The sequence below is a fragment of the Drosophila persimilis genome, unplaced genomic scaffold (genome assembly GCF_003286085.1).
Source record: "Drosophila persimilis strain 14011-0111.01,24,50 unplaced genomic scaffold, DperRS2 tig00000579-arrow-pilon, whole genome shotgun sequence".
Classification (NCBI taxonomy): Eukaryota; Metazoa; Arthropoda; class Insecta; order Diptera; family Drosophilidae; genus Drosophila; species Drosophila persimilis.
In genome coordinates, this window is record NW_020825322.1 from 913,392 (window position 1) to 933,282 (window position 19,891).

General features: G+C 43.4%; 1 protein-coding gene across 1 annotated transcript in view; it reads right to left on the reverse strand.

Moving 5' to 3' along the window:
* LOC6598168 (MAGUK p55 subfamily member 7) overlaps positions 1 to 19,891 on the reverse strand; it is a 71,975-nt gene that overhangs the window by 49,695 nt on the left and 2,389 nt on the right. The window contains exons 2-4 of the mRNA XM_026990341.1: positions 18,077 to 18,521; positions 4,792 to 4,974; positions 4,649 to 4,706 (exon numbers count right to left, since the gene is read on the reverse strand). Coding sequence (XP_026846142.1) covers positions 4,649 to 4,706; positions 4,792 to 4,974; positions 18,077 to 18,163 — 328 coding nt within the window. The 5' untranslated portion in view covers positions 18,164 to 18,521. The remainder of the gene's footprint in view (positions 1 to 4,648; positions 4,707 to 4,791; positions 4,975 to 18,076; positions 18,522 to 19,891) is intronic.

Genomic DNA, 19,891 nt, shown 5'->3' on the forward strand with positions numbered 1-19,891 from the left:
AACATATATATTTCGGTGGCGAGGGGGCGTTTCCTTTAACTATCTTCTCAGTTTTCCCATCGTTGAGATCGGAAGACCATACCATACCATACCATATGAGTATGTAGCAATTGGAATGTTCAGAGAATAACAAATTGAAGGTCCCATGGAATAGTTTAAACCGAATAGCAGTACCAAGATATCTGCTGCACATTCCGTTCGCAACATCAAAACGTATCCGTAGCCGTATCCGTATCCGTTGCCGTATTTTGGCCTCCTCTTCCACTGATTTTGCCCGTATTTCGATGCAATTCAATGGTCAATACAATTTTGGGTCTCTTCCTATGTCTCCCCCTCTTCTTCTCTCTCTCTCTTTCGCTCTCTGTTGAGGCATTGACTTTTACACATCGCAGCACATGGCCATGCTCGTAGGTACGGTACCCTTGCCACCCACCCCCTGCACCACACACGACACCCAGAGCATCGGAGCATCGGAGCATCGGAGAGGCGCTCAATTGTATCGTCATTGACGCTGACTGCGATGCTGACTGCGACGCTTGCAGCGACGCCACTGGCACACGGCGTGTAAAATAGAAAGACTTACTCAGGGTGCATAGGTGTGGGGGTGAGGCCTAGCTGCAGCACCATGCTCTGGTGGCTTAACTTGTAGTTCTCTATCCACACCTTTTATTGGTATACCCTGCGACTTACTCACACAATTGACTGCTCAGCGGCGACGTGGAGCCCAGAAACTTGCGTTACCGGATTTCGGATGCTGTTTGTTAGTCGTCGCCGCTGCTAAGCCTCTCCCTCTCTTTCTCTGCTTGAACATATAAACACACACACACACACACACTTGATGAGAGGTAACGTTATGCGGTTTTTCTATCCCACTTGCACCTGCAGGCCCCACCGGCAATAGACAAAACTTCAGTGATAGCTTCCCCCTCGCCATCCTCTGTCTCTCTACCTCTACCTCTACCTCTCCCTCTCTCCGCCTCTGCCTATATTGATTTCGTTTTGGAATGTTTCCAGTGTGGGTTTCGCTGGAAACTGGAAATTCTTTTGGGGTCCATTGAGGTTGACCCAAAAATAAAAGAGCAGACCAGAGAAAGGAGGCTTTGGCTGATACTCCCGAGTACGGACCCGTACTACTGCTACAGGCAGTTGGTCACGTAGGGGAGGGGAACGGGGGACGGGGGACGTATGGGTACGCCCCTCGGAATGCAATTTGAGTAGCAGTGAAGCCCAAACTGTTGGGCGGAGGAATATATACATAAATAGATTACATCTATAATGAGGCATGATAAACACTGAAAATGATTGATATTAGAATATATTAGAAATAATTTTCCTTATGGTTATTGTGTGGGTTTTCCGATGCAGATGATCGATTACTATTTGCCTCCAATGGCCTGATGGATGATATTGTGTTGCAGACTATTCAGAGACATGGGCTTTACTAGAACACATTCACTTTTGATTGATTCACTTGGATTATACTTCAATTTCAGTACATTTGTACCCGGTACATATTTCTTAAAGCATGCTTCCAATACTAGAATTTGATTCTTGTTTTAGGTGGGATTTTGCTCGGAATGAGATTCTGCTATGACCTTTAATTGAAGGCTGTTGAATCTACGTTTCAGAACAGTTGAAGTGTTCGGGAAGTATTCAAAGAACACGGTTTTTATTCTAGTTCCAGTTCTAGTGTTGAAATGCTGTCACGAATGATCTTCCCTGAGAGAATGTTCGGTTCTAGTGTTTGTTTGTTTGCATGCTATGCGGTATGTGGGGATCCATTAATGGTATTTTATGTTTCTTTTTCCACACTTTTTTTCTCGTCTTTTTTATTGTTTTTTCTCGTTTATTATTTTTTTTTTTTTGACAGTTGATTTCCACATTCAACAAAACTTGTTTCGTTTTGAGGTTAGTTTTCTTTTCGGCCCGTCTCTCTGCCTCTGGCTCGGGCTCTGGCTCTGCCTCTCTGCCTCTCCGTCCGTCTGTCCCTCTGTCTCTCTGTTTTCTTGTTTAGCCGCTTTTTACAACAACAACGACAACAACACGTGGCACCCAGCGCTGCCAAAACTGTAAGCAGCGCTTTATTGCCATTTGTCCCTCTCTCTGTCTCTCCGTCTCTCCCTCTCTCTGTCTCTCACTATCTCTCTATCTGAGTCTGTCGGTCCCTGTCTTTCTTTGTCTGTCTATTTTTTGCAGTTATTTCCAGTTGGCTGAATTCGGTGGGAGGCAATGGCAATGCCTCCGCTGGCTCGGAGTGGAGGCTGCGAGCCGGCAGAGGTAGTACATACACACTCGCGGAGAGAAATAGAGATAAAGATAGAGAGAGAGCAACTCCCACCATTCCCAAACGATTGTCCGACGATGGTCCATGGGGAGTGGAAGGAGGCAGCGGGCGTCAGTTTTTGCACACTCACGCCCACAAAAAATAATGGACATACATACATATACCTACATATACTACATTGCCGCCGTGTTAATGGGTTAAACAGAAAACTGAAGTTTTGCCCATAAAATAATAGGTGGAGACAGTAAAAAAAATGGCTACAAACTTTCCGTGAATCGAAGCCGGCTCGAGATTATTCATAAAGACACAGGAGACGAGAGATAACGATACCCTCGGATCAGGTGCCGCATCGTTTGATACCACTTCCCAAGAGAGCCACATGATATGGTATGTTACGATCATTCTATGATGATCAAAATGGTTCTCGGATTGTTGAGAGTGATTCATGGCATTACGAGTACGAGTGGGGCCACAGAAACCCCATATATCTGGTTGTCTATGGCTTTCGGTAGTTTTGTGCACCGTTTTTTTGGAGCCGTTAGTGGAGTTGTATAGGAAAAATCAAGGGAGAGATTTTGGCGAAAATCACCATACCCCCGTGCATAGGGTATAAAATACAAACACACACACACACACATGTAGAGCCAGGGGCGGACATGACTGTGCCTGTTTCTCAGGTACTTGAAAAAGCAGAGAGGAAAAAAAACAGAAGTAACAACAACTGCGACAATGTTGATTCAGAGCGACCCCCCCTGCACGGGGGGCGCACGGACCCACCAAAGTTCCAGAGCCCCAGCTGGCAGCTGTGACGGTAACTCCGTAACCCCATCCCCACCCCCATCGCCATCCCCATCCCCGTCTCCGCTGTAAGATTCGTACACACACCTTTTGGGGAATCACTACCCCCACCGCCAGCAGTTTGACAGCCATTGGAAAGTTACTCACATTGCTGGAGATTGTTCTCCTACTGCTGCTGCGCTGCAACTGCACTGCGACTGCGCTGCAACTGGAACTTCTATTGCTGCAACTGCGACTGCTACTGCGCTGCTTTGCCGATTCTACGCTTCTGCACTGCGGACGTCGGACTGCTTACTGCTGCCACTGCACTGCTGCTGCTGCTGCTGCTGCTGCTGCTGACACACACAAACAAATCGAATGAAATTCGTAACACCGAAAAAAATTGATATCTGCCAGAGGGGGAGGGGGGGCGGCGTAAAAAACGCTGGAATGATGCTGCGGAATGGCGCAACGGCAAAACGACGACTACGCCGACGCGAGCAGAGCCGAGAACCGCGCGAAACACGTACGAAACAGAGACGCCAACGCGTGCGCAACGCGGCGCGCACTTCAAAACGAAAGCAGCGAAAAAGCTAAGTGGGGGGACGTGGGGGGGCGGCCCACAACTAAAACGGAAACCGAAACCGAAACGACCGTCGACACACACACTCCGACGCTGACGCTACGAAAACGTCGACAGTCGCCGCACAACTGACGCGCGGCTCCAGCGCCAAGCAGCCGGAGAGGCCCCAAAAGCATCGCCCGCTGGAGGGCTCCACATACAGAGAGAGAGAGACGTACGATAGAGAGAACGAACGCGAGAGAGGGAAGAAAATGAGCGCAAGCTTTGCTCTGAGCAGTGGTGGCGATAGTGGGGATAGGGGGGGACTTACCACAAAGTCAATTGCAAAGGCGAAATGCCAAAAAAGGAGAACCAAAGAAGCAAACAAAAAGCAGCAGCAGCAGCTACGAGTAGAAAAGAACAAAAAAGGCCAGCTTCGAGAGTCGAGAATTTGTATACCCTTTAGATACAGATCGATTATGGATGCCCACCATACATCGGATTGCATGATAAAGCCATCCCACAGCAGAAAGTACTCGTCGATATATCTAATGGGATCGAAGATGGCAATCATACCCTCGTCCAGGAGATTCACAGAGTAGGTTCTAAAATAAATTGTGTGAGTGGTGGCCCCACCGTTTCAGTATCCGTCCTAACACACCTGAAAACAGCTGATCAATCACTTGATATGGCTGTAAAACTGTACAGCTGAATCGATAGATCGTATTACAGTATTGCAGTTTTACAAGTACTTGGTGGAGAACTTTTACACATCTTGGCACGAATACAGTATCAATCAAATAGTTTAAGTTTATGCAGTATCATATTCCCAACGCTTTACAGCACTGTACATGATCAGCAAGGGATAACGTCAGTGACCGCCAAGAAAGACTGAATAGCTGGAACTGTGTTGTGACGATGGTGGAATTAAAATCAAAGCAAGAACAAAGATATGAGAATAAAAATTGCAATTAAAAGTCTTAACAAAAGTTAACCAACACTGTTTAACACTTATCTACACTCACCCAATCGGGAATCATTCTTCTTGCGCACCCGCAAACAGATCGTACAGGATTTGATGCACTGCAATTGGAGTTAAATAAAGGTATCAGAACCACCATACCATACGAGTACTAAGTATACCCGTAGCATGATCAATAAAACGTACATCGTGTATGTGGCGTATGACCTCCGTGCGCGATATGTTCTCCAGGGAAAGGCCATTAACCTCGAGTATCTCATCGCCCACTTCCAGATTATCGCGATCGGGCGGTGAGCCATATAGTTTAATCTTCCCCTCCACATTCTCGACGAGTATGATGACATAGCCAGATAGTTCGACAACTTGTTGCTGCAACGAAAAACGAAACGAAAAATGTTTGAATGCTTCAATGTTGGATGTATGACATTTTCATTCTGGAGCTACCAAGTAATTTCCCCTTTCTGTATTTATAAATTCTGGGTGGTAAATGTGGGGCATAAAGTAATTTTCATAAATGCTTCACTTACAGCACCGCCCCCGCTGTTAAATGTCTTCTTAAATGGCAACAACTTATTTATGCTAGAAATGAAGGGAACGACTAAAAATAATACGGAATAACGCCGAAGTTCCTTTACTGTATCCTTGCGAATTTCTTCATGTACATATGTATGTAGGTAGTATTTTGCTCAACTTTAAAAATCCAAAGAAAATAAGCTCCGAGTATGTCGTATGGAATAGTTTATTATTCTTTTACCAGGAGTGAGGTTTGTTTTTTATTCGGAGAAGATAAGTTTTTGGTTGTTGGTTGGTTTTCTGGAAGCGAGTGTATAAAACAGTCTTCCTTTATAAATATACATATATATATATATATATATATATATATATGTATATGTATATGTATGTATTTTCTGCTTCCATTGTTGCTGCTGCATGGCAGGGTTTTGTCGTAGTACAGTTACCCTCTTGGTTAGGGAATACAAATCAAATTAATTACACAAAAGGATAAAGGACCAGGGCAGGACTCAGAGCACCACGCCACACCACACCACACAACACAAACCAAACCCCGTACACCCACTCACATCTCCGCCCATGCCACCCCCTGTCGTGCGTGCGTGTGCGTGTGTATGTGTGGGAGTATTTGGCCGTTATTGCTTGGGTTGGCTCGTTATGTTAATTACAACAAATTATGCTCATGCGGCAGCCTCCCCCTCATTGCGAGGTGGTGGCATTAAACCATCACCTCCTCTGTCTCCGCACCAGGTGGCTCCCAAGGGGATGCCCCCCCACGCTGCCCTCCGCCACCGCACACTCGTCCTAGTTTCGATGCTCTCTGTTCTCTGTTCTCTGGCTTTATGGCCACTAAATTTTGTGATGCCACCCCCGCACAGTTTTCAGAAACAGAAAAAACAGCCATGGAATAATGATGAATTAATAATAATGTTGAATAATGATAATAATGAAAAATCATCCACTTAGAGTCCACTTTTAATCATTTCTTGTAAATATAATATATATATTAATAATACCAGTCCATCATAATTATGATCAATAATTTAAAGTGAATAAAATGCACAATAAAACGGATTTTGATTTTGAAGAGAGGCATCTCCTTTTATTCGTAGTAATCCATATATTTTGTGCCTAAGCTTGATTTAAAAAAAAAAAAAAGAAAGAAGAACTCAAATGCCGATTTAAGTTAAGACTTGGGCCACTTTTATGTTTGAATCATTTTAGAATGTCGTGCATCGATGTCTCTTAACCGTTTTTTGAGCACTGTCGGGAACATTTTTCTTAGGTTTTTCTTCTTATTTCTGCACATTTTGGACTCCAAATTATATTACTATCCATTTTTTATAACACGATAAGAGTTATCAACGAACAGGGCACATTCATGATGCAACCGTGCCATACGATCATGGTAGGATTATCCTTATCTTAAGCAAAATTTTTGTGTGATAGAAAGCCAGCTTCAATAGTTTCATGGATGCCACATATTATAGTCTCATAGCAACCAGTCTCATAATACATAATCTCCCCACGTAAGTGCATCAAAAGAAAAGAAAAAGCCAAAAATCGTTCTGGCTGTGGGCGCCCCATCCTCGTCCTTCACTTGCATTTCCCCCCTCCATTTCAATGGCGACTCAGTGGAGTGGGGAGCGGCTCTTGGCACACAAGGTTAAAGCCAAATTGGATTGATAACACCTTCGATTATGGCTCAGAAGAGTTATTTGGCACCGAGCGAGGTTTGACAGCAACTGCAACTGGATAGCTGGCTGGGATGGTATGGGATTGGGCGTGTACTCGCACTCGTACACCAAGGGGGAAGGACGAGGAGTACAGTACTCATCCAAAAACCACCAAAAAGGTGCGGCAACAGCAACAAGCAAACGCAGCCAACATTTTGTCTGCCTTTTGTTGGAGCAAACAAGCAACAACCCACGCAAAGGCCACAAATCCCCCAGAGAGACACACGCCCACGCATTCGCATGTATTTAATCCTATTCGCATATCCACATCCATTATAGGGGGCTTCCTGTACATTTTTTCTTCTTCTTTTTTTTAAGATATGCGAATAACGAATCTTCGAAATCTAAATCCCCAAAGCACACCCACTGTAAGGGTTCTTGCTGGTTTTCGTCATCCGCATCATCGGAGTCAACAAGACGCGTCCTCGATTTGGATGCCCTATGGCCCTACGGGGTCTTTGTGGAGATCCGTAGCATTGACTTTAACGGTTCGAAAGACCTGAACATCTTCCTGCTGTCCCTAAGCCGTTGCGAGGACATGGGCCGCGGATGGCGCCTGCCCAGCGCTGGCCGAATCAGCCGCCAGGATCTTCAGCAGTACGACCTTCATCTATAAGAGGGAGATGAAGGCGGATTCCACTCGTAATACAGCAGGGTGTGATTGTGCGATTGAGAGCACAGCAGAGAAAAAAGAGTTCACTACTACTGCCGTTCTATCCTTTAACTACAACTACTGTTCCCTGTGAACCCTGTTGACAGTGAACACCGCTCTGCACTGTACGGCAGTCTGTTAAAGCGATTTAAAGCCAGATTTAATGTGCTAAATATTCTCATAATAAAATTAATGGTTTCAATGGATGGGACGATTACACAGCGTATGCATTTATTGTACATTAATCTCGGATACTTTAAACTTTTAGCAACTTCAATGCATAAAAATACGTATCATTCGTTTAACCATACCATCGTCGCCTGCAACGGAGCTCCTTTTTACGCATACATTGGCTCGTGTGCACAGGAATAAGTAAGGTTCTAATCTAGGGAAAACCCTATTTCCGTGGAAACTGACGATGCTGGTGTTGAAAAACATTTTCCAACCGTGCATAGCATTGGATTGGATTGGTATTTCAAAGGATATACTCGTACAGCCGATTAAGCTACTGCATATTTCCTTTGACAATAATTGCTCATCTGACTCTGCTGAAAGCGGATCGATATAGCCAACCAAAGTCTCCTGAAACAATTCGCATCCCTTTTCATCAGTGAGAAACCAGCGACCGCCTCATGTCCTTACAGTCTTTGATTATGATAGTTCTAGGGAATCCACTTCTCTTAGAGGATGGAATACAGCGCACTGCTGTGATACTTTGGAAATACTCAGTCGACAGACTCAAGGACTCAAGCAATTATATTTATATTAATAAATAAGTTTCTCTGAAAAAGAGACTTGATTCAATTTTGAAAAGCATGAATTCAACCCAGTTCATGGTGAAATAAATGTCCGCTTCCAAGAATTTTGAAATCTCCTCGATTTATCACGGCGATAAAATCGCTCAAATTCCCGGAATCTAAACTATTAATTTAACTTTTTTGTTAATTTATATCGTCTCCTTCTGACAATTTAAGACTTGAATTCAGTTTTTAGTTCTACCCGCCGGACCTCAGGTTGCGCCCTGAGAACAGTATCACAGTATCGACTATTGGTCGCGGCATTGACTGAAAGTTGGGAAAACATTGCATTTTTAAGCACCACGGAGCATTCAGTATCTGAATGATTCAATTTGCCATGTGGCAGGGCAGGGCAGGGAATGCGGCAGACAGTTGCATCCGAAACAATTTCAATCAGATGCAAAGTGATGTGCCACACACACCACAGGAAAGCCCCCAAAAAGGAAAGCGACACAAAGAGGGAGCCAGAAAAAACCACAAAATGCAAACCGAAAATTGCCAAAAAACATGTCAGAAATCATTTAAACCAGTCCCAGAAACACAGACACACACACACACAGGCTGAAGTCCAACAAGTAAGAGACAGAGGTCAGAGCAGAGGTACAGTGACCGCTCGACGAGTGGATGGTTAGCGTTGGGCTCTGAGGCATTCGATACTTTTGCTAATTGATAAATCCGTTGATAAGGCCTTGTTGCTTAATGCTCTTGCGTCAGACTTTTCCTTAAGCGAAAGGATACACGAACAGTGCAGTGGAAAAACTGTCGTCCCCGAATGTGAATTCAACGTCTAACAGACTAGTTTCATCGTAACAGACAGGCAGATAGATGGTTATGACGATTTGTAAAGTTTTTTGTATCGAAAGGTATTTCTTTTCCTCTACTGATGGAACTACTGGACTTCTAGGAAATATTGTGCTCTATGGAATGGAGGCAAATATACTGGAAAATGAAGATCCTTTGGACTACGGTCGGATAACTTTTTAAGCACTAAAGTTGTATGATTATAAGTCCACATGCGATATTATAATCTATGAGCAGGTGGAGTACTGGTTAAAAAATATGAAAGCAAGGCTAGTTTTTTGGGGGAACGATTCCTATTACAGCCCCATTCGATTGTTTGTTGTAAGTCGAGTATTTTGTGCATTGGAAGTGAGTCTTCCAATCAAATACACACGTTCTCAGGAACATATTTAGATGCATATTTCGTGGGATCAGAGATCCCGTCCAGTCCTTCCTTCCGTGAGCAATTTTAACGTGCAGCATCCCCCCGAAAAGGACTAAAAAACGAAAGTGTTTCCTAATTGCAAAACAAAGTGAATAAAAAACAAACGGAAATCAAAAATTATGCCCCATGGTGCGGGGGTTCACAAAACTGAATGGACGACAGGGGAGGAGTGTGTGTGTGCGGCAGACTGGAGGGCTGGGGGGCTGGGGCGTGGCTGGACAACAATTGTTGCAAGTGGCAGAGAGTGCAACAATGGGACGGCGAAAACGGGTGGGGGAAAACACTCAACTGGAAGTGAACTCGAGTCGAGCTGGCAAGCGGCCAAAAAGGACACACAAAGCAAAGCCAGATCTGGTCCTGGACCTCAACCTCCACCTGCACCTGAACCCCGTAGCACCTGGCCAAAAGAGCCCCAGCATACAAATGAACAGGAAGACAGTGCTCGGTGGAAACGGGGAGAAGGAGCACATTTTCCAAAAAGGGGGGGAGCTCCAGCTACTCATGTTTCACGCCTCATTCTCGTTCGGCTTTTCCCATTTTCCACCTGCTTTTTTTCACTCGTTGGGGATTAACGTGGCAGAAAGTCGGGCCAATTGATGAACTGCCGCTGGCCCCGCCAGAAGGCGATGCTGCCATTGCGGGGCCGAGTCTTTATATACCCTGGAATCCGATTTCTCGTAAAGAGCGGCATCTGATTTGGATCAAATTTCAATGAACACGGCTTCCTCACTAGGAGCGAGCTGTTCGGGGAAAGAGAGAGAGAGAGAGACAATTTGTGGACATGGAAAATCATCATTTGCCGCTAAGCCACGCTGAAAATGAGAGAAAGAGACGTACAAGGTGTGAGAGTCATCAGCACGCATAATGTATTATGCATCATGTTTCAGGTGTCATGTATCATGTTTTTGAGTGTTGGTGAACCTATCGATATTGGGCTCGAGGCATCGCGACTCGCACCAAAATACAGTCACGTCAAATAGGTATAGTTATTCGAAAAACCAAAGTATTGTGACAAGGTCAAGCACGCGATTTAGTGCTTGCTTTAGTGCTTATAGATATATCAACTATCGTTATAAGCCAACAGAAATTAATCATATACATACATACATATATCAAGAAAATGGATGGTACTATTTTTACGCTCCAATTCTGAAAATCTGAGGCATGAATTTGTACATCATAATAACTAATCATGTGCATTCACCAGCCCTATCGTAGGATATCCATCACTGATCCCTGATCACAGCCCTGCTGTGAGCGCACACTCGATTGCCAGACCTGCAGTTCTAGAATATAGTTAACAACTCATAGGTTTCGGGACAGAAGAGACTGACCTCTGTACAGGGTACATGGTGCAGGGTATAGGGTACTAAAACAAAGGAAAGCGAAAGAAAGAATAAAGTCCTAACCTAAGCTGCATAATTATCAGCGCTTCAACGCCGGATGCAGGCGCTCTCACATTCACATAAACAGATAGGGAATGAAGGAAAAAGAAGAAGCAAGAGAACAGATGAGAGTGAGAGGCATATAGAGGCAGAGAAAGAAGAGAGTGGGAGAGAGAGAAGGATGAACTGTCTAAGGGATTGACGGAGGGCCACTATGGCGACATAGACAAACTGGGGCACTTGAAACAGAGCAAAAGCAAAAGCAACAGCAACATCAGTGGCAGTAGCCCCCCTTGAACACCCCCATTCCTCGTACCACCACCTCCTCCTCTTGCCACATACTCTTTTGCCACACTCGAATGAAAAATGACAGCAATTACGCTTAAATTATGCGTTTGTTTTCATATGAGCGTCCTTGTCAGTGGTTCTTGTTGCTGTACTTGAAGCTCATTTCACACATACGACACATATGGCCAAGACTCTAGGACACATGCCAACACATAGATACACACACACACACACACACACTATGACCTAGACCAAGGGACAAGTTTTCTGTTTGTCGGGGCTTTATGCTTTCTTTGGCCATCCTTCAATGCTGTGTTTTTTTCTTTTCAGTAATTTTTGTGTTTTTTTTTGCTTTCTTTTGAAATGCCCTGAAAACTGAAAAAATCCTGGAAATATATATACACACAGACAATTATACTATATATTAGCCGCAGATATAAGTGTGTATTTGTCCGAAAAGCTCTCGCAGGTGTGGTGTTTTTGGAGGCACTGAACACCACTCTTTCCTGATCACAACCCATTTCCGTAGCACACATTTTTGGGGGTCACACAAAGGAATTAATGAAATTCAGTGGAAAGCAATTGGGTGAATGCAGGCTCTGCACTAACCAACACTGGTTTCTGGCTCTTCACTGCCCAAAACTGATTTTCAAAATTTTGTTGTTTTATCTCGATCAACTGTAAATGATACTCCATAAAGACACTCACTCCATGATTTTTGTCCTTCCATCGTTTCCCAACACTGATTTCTGACCAGAACTGTTTCTTAAAGTAAAGAGCATTAGAGCCGGACTATAAATAATACTCCGTTAAGACATTCCTGGTTTTCCGATCTTCAACCGCTGACCAACACTGGTGGCTGACCAACACTCGTTTTAAAAGCAAAGAGCATATGCTATTCGAGCCGGAATAAGTTATTTTCCCTCTCGCTTGACTGCTAATGACAAAGCCAGGAACAAAACCAGAAACGAGCAAATAGAAAAGAAAAGAAAAGGAAAGGAATGGGGAAGAAGACATGGACAAAAGGATGGGAAGGCAAAGCGCGAGAACAAAGCTCACACAAAACGTGAGACACAGCGTGGGAGAGAGGGAAAGAGAGATAGATAGAGAGCGAAGGAAAAAAGAGAAAACAGCAAAAGAGGAATGAGGAAAGAGAAATGCGAAAAGCGAGAAAACAAGAACAAAACACTTGACTTGTCATTTTTGACATATAAATGGCGAAACAAATCTTTGGATATTGTTTTAAATGAAGCACACACATGCACACATACACACACACACACACACACACACACAAAAACCCAGACAGAGAGAGAGAGGAAGAAGGAGAGAAAGAGAACGAGAATGAGACAGAGACAGAGAGACGAACATAGATAGACACACAGACAGAGGCACTGGCTAATAAGGCACTGAGAGGCAAAAGGGATGAATGATGTTGAGGTTTGGATGGGCCTCTAGTGGTGGGGGTTCGATGGGTGGTGGCACGGGCAACGGGCCACGGGGGGTTATGCAACAAAGTTACACAAATGATACGCACAATTCTCGCCCTTGTTGCTACTTTTGTTCCGAAGATGAAGCTGAACATTTGTGAGCCGCAACAGAAATCAAGCAATCGAGCCAAGGACCACACATGGAATGCCTTTGGATGGTTGAAATTGGCATAGGGTCTGAAACTAGTATTGGGATTGGGATAGACAGTACGATGTACGATTAGGTCGGGGTAGGAAATATCTTCTTTATAGAATGGTCCAACACATGCGCATTCACAGACACACACACAAACTCACACGCATGTGCGTTGTTTTCTTTGCGTTCAGACCGCTTTTGGCACCCTATGAACTTGGGAATTACGATTAGGCTTGTAGCATCATTCCATGTCTGTCTGAGTGCCATCTCAGGCCCATTTTTTTAATCACATTTTAATATTTACATCGGAATTATTATCGAATTCCATTGAGAAAGGGTTCAAATGTCACAATGCATTAATATTGGATATATTGTTCCATGGGAATGCAAGGAATCTACAGATCTGCAGACAAATTTTCATTCTTTTTATTCACCCCGTAATTCAACACTAACCAAATCGTCAGCTAACAAACACTGCAACAACTACAGCTATACTACTAACCATATCAACAAACACTACACCAACAACAGCAATAGCTACACCAACAAACATTATAACAACTACAGCTACACCAACAATAACTGCAACAACAAACACAAATCAACACTAACCAAATCGTCAGCTAACAAACACCACTCGGTACAACAACAAACTCTACAACAACAACAGCTATACTACTAACTATATCAACAAACACTACACCAACAACAGCAATAGCTACACCAACAAACATTATAACAACTACAGCTACACCAACAATAACTGCAACAACAAACACAAATCAACACTAACCAAATCGTCAGCTAACAAACACCACTCGGTACAACAACAAACTCTACAACAACAACAGCTATACTACTAACTATATCAACAAACACTACACCAACAACAGCAATAGCTACACCAACAAACATTATAACAACTACAGCTATACCAATAACTGCAACAGTAAACACATCAACAACTACAGCTATACCAACAGTAACTGCAACAATAAACACAGTCACAACTACAGATATGCCCATAAGAGTACCAAAAAAACTCTACAACGGCTATTGCTGCACCAATAACAACACCAGCAACACCTGCAGATACCACAGAAGTAACTACAACATTAAAAACACCAATAAAGGCAAAAACTAATACACCATCATCTACGACATCTTCACCAACAGTACACATAGAACGCATTCACATTGAACATGACCATAGTATCATAAAAAAGTTATAGGAACATTGCATGGTAGTTCATGGACATACATATAACAAAAAACAACTTTCTTTGACAGACACCGCCTCCCGCTCTTCGAGTCAGATGATGGAAAGTCAATGATGGCAGGAGGCAGGAGATTGTAGAATGGTAGCGGGGCAAAATGAGACGTACATCCCAGACACCCACACATCCAGAGAAAAAGGGGGCACGGGAGGAGACAATTGGCGGGCGGCACATGCGGCGTATGCGTAATGCAGAACATTATTTATACTTTCACATATCAATTTTCTCCAAGGCCAAAGAAATTTTCTGGAATTGTGCAATTATTTTCAAACTACAAAATAAGAAATAGATGAAGAAAGAAAGTTCAGAAGAAAATGAGCAACGAAGGAAGAGCAAGCCTCAACCTAATGGAAAAAACTTTAAAAAAAATTGACAAAAGAAAAAAAAAAAAGGAACGAAACAAATAATAATAAAAATAAAGTAAAAGATGTAAAATATATATCAACATTATAGGATAGGATAGGAGATATTGTTAAGAGTTCATCCATAAAATGATAAAACATTAGCTGAAGATGGAAAACAATTTCCCATGCCCGTATCCGTAAATGTGAAACTTTCTCCTTCGTTCTACTGATAGTACATTCGTCGAATGATGCGAATGACATTCGTTCGCTGCACTAATCTCGCATTATTTCGATACACCACGTGTATACTCTTCGGTATTCGCAGATTCCCCGTAGAACCAGCATTTTGTCTTTATATTTAATGGAATTTCCATGGCACCGAACATGCTCCCTGCTGTTGTTCAACATCAAGCACCTTTTCATGGCCCGAGCAGGAGAGGGAAACTATGACATAAGAGGATGTCGAACTAGAAGAAAATAATAATCCAACAATAGGTAAACTTTAAAGATGAAAAAATATCTATTTAAGTAAAAGGGAAAACATTCACAGAGAGGAGAGCAAAAGAACAACGCCACAGACTTTGAAAAATCGACAGAAAACTTCTGGAAAATGAAACATATGTTGAAGGAAAATTCATCGAAGTGCACTAAACATTTATGGGGGAGCGGCACCAGGAGCACCAGAAACAGCAGAGGGGCAGAGGAAATGGGAGAGAGGGAACGCACAGGAGATGTGGGCAAAAGAAAAACTAAGTGGGGAACATTCTGTAGCAGAAACTTTTCCAGAGGGTCAGCGGCAGAAGAAGCCAGTGAAAACAATCCACTGTTATACAGCTCATTTCATGAATAATGCTTCACAAACGCACCATTCACCATTCACCAGCCACCACTGAGCATCCGTCCACCATCTCTGGACTTTTCCATCCCACATTCCCACTCCTCCTGCTGTTCTCCACAAAAAAAAAACTGCAAGAAGCTGATAAAAGTCGAACGCAGAAAAAGCGTTGCCTAGTTTTTGGGGCACAACAGAAATTGCAACTTTACATGAAAATGGAGGGTGGCGGACGACGCGGGGATGGGGTCGAAAGAGAGTACAGGGGCATGTAAGGGGCGGTACTGTGTGTGTGTGTGTGTGTGTTTGTGTGTGTGCGTGCGTGTCTGGGTTCAGCGAATATGTTTGTTTGATGGACGATGACAATTATGACAAACGTAGATTTTTACCCATCATTTTTTACGACTGCCTCACACACACACACACGAACACCCATCCTGTTCATTTTTCTTTCTTATACAAACACACTCACACACACATATGGTGCAAGTATGAAAGGAACCTCCTCCATTCAAGAGAAAAGTAACAACTTCAAAATGTGTCAGGGCAATTTCCATTGCAGGCAACAGTCAGCCAAACGAAACGAAACGAAACGAGGATACCCTTTAATTGATTTTAAAATCTTTTTTAAAACATTTCCAGTCTTTTAAACTGAGAAATTTCCGTTATCTCTCACTCCTCCTTGTTTCATTTACCCCAAAAGAAAAACCCATGAATTCTGCTGTTCCTGGAAATAGTAGTTCGAAAATAAACAACATAATTTAAATTAAAGCTTTTGTACATGTGTTACATGTTCTGGTTTTTAATCATTTTTGTTTTCATTACGAAAGTGCACCGCCCTGACCTTGGTCCATAAGGTCTTCAATGGGATTTAAGGCAATAATTCACCCACTCCCATATATTTGATTGCTTGATTGAAGTTTGATTGAAAGACGGGTGTGATTCCACAGGGTATCGCAAGTAAAGCAAAGCAAACAACAGTAGAAAAAAAAACTCCCATCAGATCCAAAAAGGACGAAGTATAGGAGCAACATACATATGTATGTGTGTTTTGTGTTTGTGTGTGTGTAATAGCCCAAAACGGCAATGTTTAATTAAAAACGATAAAAGACACAACGGCGGCGAATGGGCAATACAAATATGTAAAAGAAAGCGACGGAGACAGGAGTAAGGACAGAGGGAGAGTTCGGGGCCAAAAGGATGCAGAGGGGGTGATGAGAGCTACATACATATATGGGAGTGTGTGTTGTTGGAGGGGGGGGTTGGGTTGTCGGTGTTGTCTCATCAGTGACAAGGCTGCGCTGCATTCATCCAGCCGAGGCGGTCTCCCACTCCCCATTCCCCCACTCGCACTCCCACGATTGACAAGCAGCGGATGCAGTTCCTCACTTACATTTATGTTCCTTTCCATCTTCTCCTCCCCTCGCCTTCGCTTCCCGTCTGCCCATCTTCCTGTCTTGTCCTGTCCGCCCCCTCCATCATTCGCATCCGCATACGCACACACCCAAGCAAATTGAAAGCGGAAATGTGCTGCAGCAGCCCCCCCATGGGTACTGGTCTGGTACTACTCTCAGCTGCCACACTGGCAGGCATCCAGCAGCAGGAGGAGGAGGCGGAGGCGGAGGGAAGCTGTCAAATAAAATTTCACTCGGATTGAAAGCGATTTCCCCCAATGGGACTCCGATGCACTGGAATCTTTTGCACAGATCAAATTGAGATCTTTTTGAGAGACAAAGAAAAACAAAGCGAAATGAAGAAAAGGCTGGGAGAGGCAAATATATGCTTTATACATATCCATATTCATATATGTATGTATGTACTAGTTGACCCGGCAAACCATTTGCCGCAGTATTGTATGATTGTATGCATTGAATAAGCGAATGAAACAGGTTTAAATGGTTCAATGCTTCTGGTGGTGTCCCAATTTTGGATAGTTGCTCTTTGAATCATTTGAGCATTTGTCTCATGTTCGAATTTGAGCGCACAGCCCCAATCAGCACTTTCGGATAAGCGAAATATTCAATATTTGGTTCTAGATCAAGGCTTACAAGCTTACATTTCGAATGGGATTTTTGGGTATTTTTCACACAGAAATACGAAGAATAGTATAGACAAAAAGTTCATCGAAATCGGTCCAGTCGTTCCACGAGATTTGTATATATTTCAGATATGTATTTATGAATGTAAGTGTTTCATTGATATTAAACACGATGCTGGCTGCGCTTGTAATAAAAAGAGAGGGGACTGCTCTACCGCTTTCACTAACTAATTGGTAGATAATCAGAGACATCGTAAAGGGAATTTGCAGTGCATTTTACAATTTTGTGGACGAATGAATCACTTGGGGCCAATTTCTTTCATGCTGATTCGAATATCAATATTGTCTGATGGGAATACGAGTACGCATACAGAAAACAGCGACTCAAAAGAGTACTCCTATTGGTTCCTGCTGAAGTGTGGAAGTAGAAAAATTTGATTTGGTAGAAGAATCATTTTCAGCGTCTTGAATAGTGTATATACTAGTTGTCATGTTAATTTGATTGAATTTATTGCTGCTTTTATTGGTTTCCTTTTCCGCAGACTGCAACCAGAGCCAGTGTCAGAGACAGAAACGAAAAGGAAAGAGTGGCCCAAGGGGTATCGTAACTGGAGACTCTCGCTAATGATGGGACGCCAGACCGGGATAAAGGGGACCATAGTTGAACCCTCCCAGTCCTCGCAGACGCAACCCTAGTTGAAGATTGTCTTGATGGGTTGAGTCTTGGCCCTATCCCAGTATCAACTTTACACACTCACCTTTCCCTGCGACGAGGATATCGTGGAGGCCGACGGTGTGCCCGAGGATTGTGCGCTTAACGTGGATCGGCTGCTGTTCCCTTGCATCGCGCAGCGCGGAGGCGCCAAGGCAACGGATTTCGCTTCCTCGCTGCTCAGGAACTCCCTTCCCACAGCCGGGGGCTAACGACTTGCTTCCACTTGTTCCCCGACTCAGGCTCTTGGCATCAATGGTCACTCGGACACTGCTGCTGCTGCTGCTGTTGCTGTTGCTTTCTCCGGTATGCAGGAGTTGATGTTGATGGAGTAGACCCACTGGAGAGCATTTTTCCCTCACACAATATGTGCTATCACCGTATGGGAACCTCCGCGTGTATACAGTATTATATCTGAACCTGTATCTCCTTGGAATAATTATGGATTTCCTTACAGTAATATTTTTCCTTGTGCGTTGGCTTTTGCTGTTCTGAAAAGTACAAAGGGTTGGGAAAATTAATATGGACACAAATTGATTGAGCAGATGTATGAGTCGACATAAGTGCAATCTACAACTACAACAATTCTTTAGAACTAGAAGCCCTTCTAAGAAGCAAAGTTGCATAGTTGATGAAGGTAAATGAGTGATACATATGTGTTGAAAGGTATGAACGATGAAGGGTATCTCGAATGCAACAAAAAATATGAAAAGTATCAGTTACTGAAATCAGTTACTGAATCAGTCCCTCTTTCAGGACGACTCATCCAGCGTGCCCTGTAAGGAATTCTCTGGCGTTTTGCTATTGTAAAAATGAATGCATAGTTTCGACTATTTTTTAACGATAGACCAATATATCAGAAAACAGCCCCAACCTCAATCCGCTAGAGAATGTCTAGGCCCCTGACTGCCAAAATAAAATAACGGAGGCCAAGAACTATAATTTAGCTAAGGGAAATTATAGAAAAAGTGGGTTTTGAGGATATAAAAATCGGTAAGTTGGTCGAAAAGGTATAGAGGCTTTACTTGGTGAAAGTGAATATGTGTGTAACACCCAGAAAGAACAATCTCCGACCTTATAAAGTATATATTTTGTTGATCACCATCAATAGTCGTTGGTCCGTCCCAATGAGAGCCTAGATCTCAGAGCCTATAAGAGTTAGAGCAACCAAATTTTGAGTCCAGACTCCTTTGATATCACACTGTTACAAGTGTACTTAAAGTTTCGCCCAGCACCTTTCCGGTCGCACAACGAATGAAAGGCAGTGGCATCCACAATTGTGAAGATACAAGAAAACCGGGAAATGCGAGAATCATAGAAAATTACAAATCTGGCTTAGATAAGATCATTATTATAGCCAGAACCCCTAGAACCCCCTACCGCGTGCATTCTCTTTCTCGCTCACACACTCTCCTCGTGCAGTGTGCGCCCTCCGGCGGAGGGGAGCGAGATAGAAACATACTGACCAAGTGTCGGGTCTAAATGTAGAGCAGCGGCCCTTGCTGCGGCTCACAGCGTTCCCGCTCGCTCTTTCTCATCTGATGCTTCTTTTGCTTCGTCCTTTTTATACCCGATACTCAAAATGAGTATTGGGGTATATTAGATTTGTGGTGAAAGTGGATGTGTGTAACGTCCAGAAGGAATCGTTTCCGACCCCATAAAGTATATATATTCTTGATCAGCATCAATAGCCGAGTCGATTGAGCCCTGTCTGTCTGTCCGTCTGTCCGTCCCCTTCAGCGCCTAGTGCTCAAAGACTATAAGAGCTAGAGCAACGATGTTTTGGAGCCAGACTTCTGTGATATGTCACTGCTACAAAAATATTTCAAAACTTCGCCCCGCCCACTTCCGCCCCCACAAA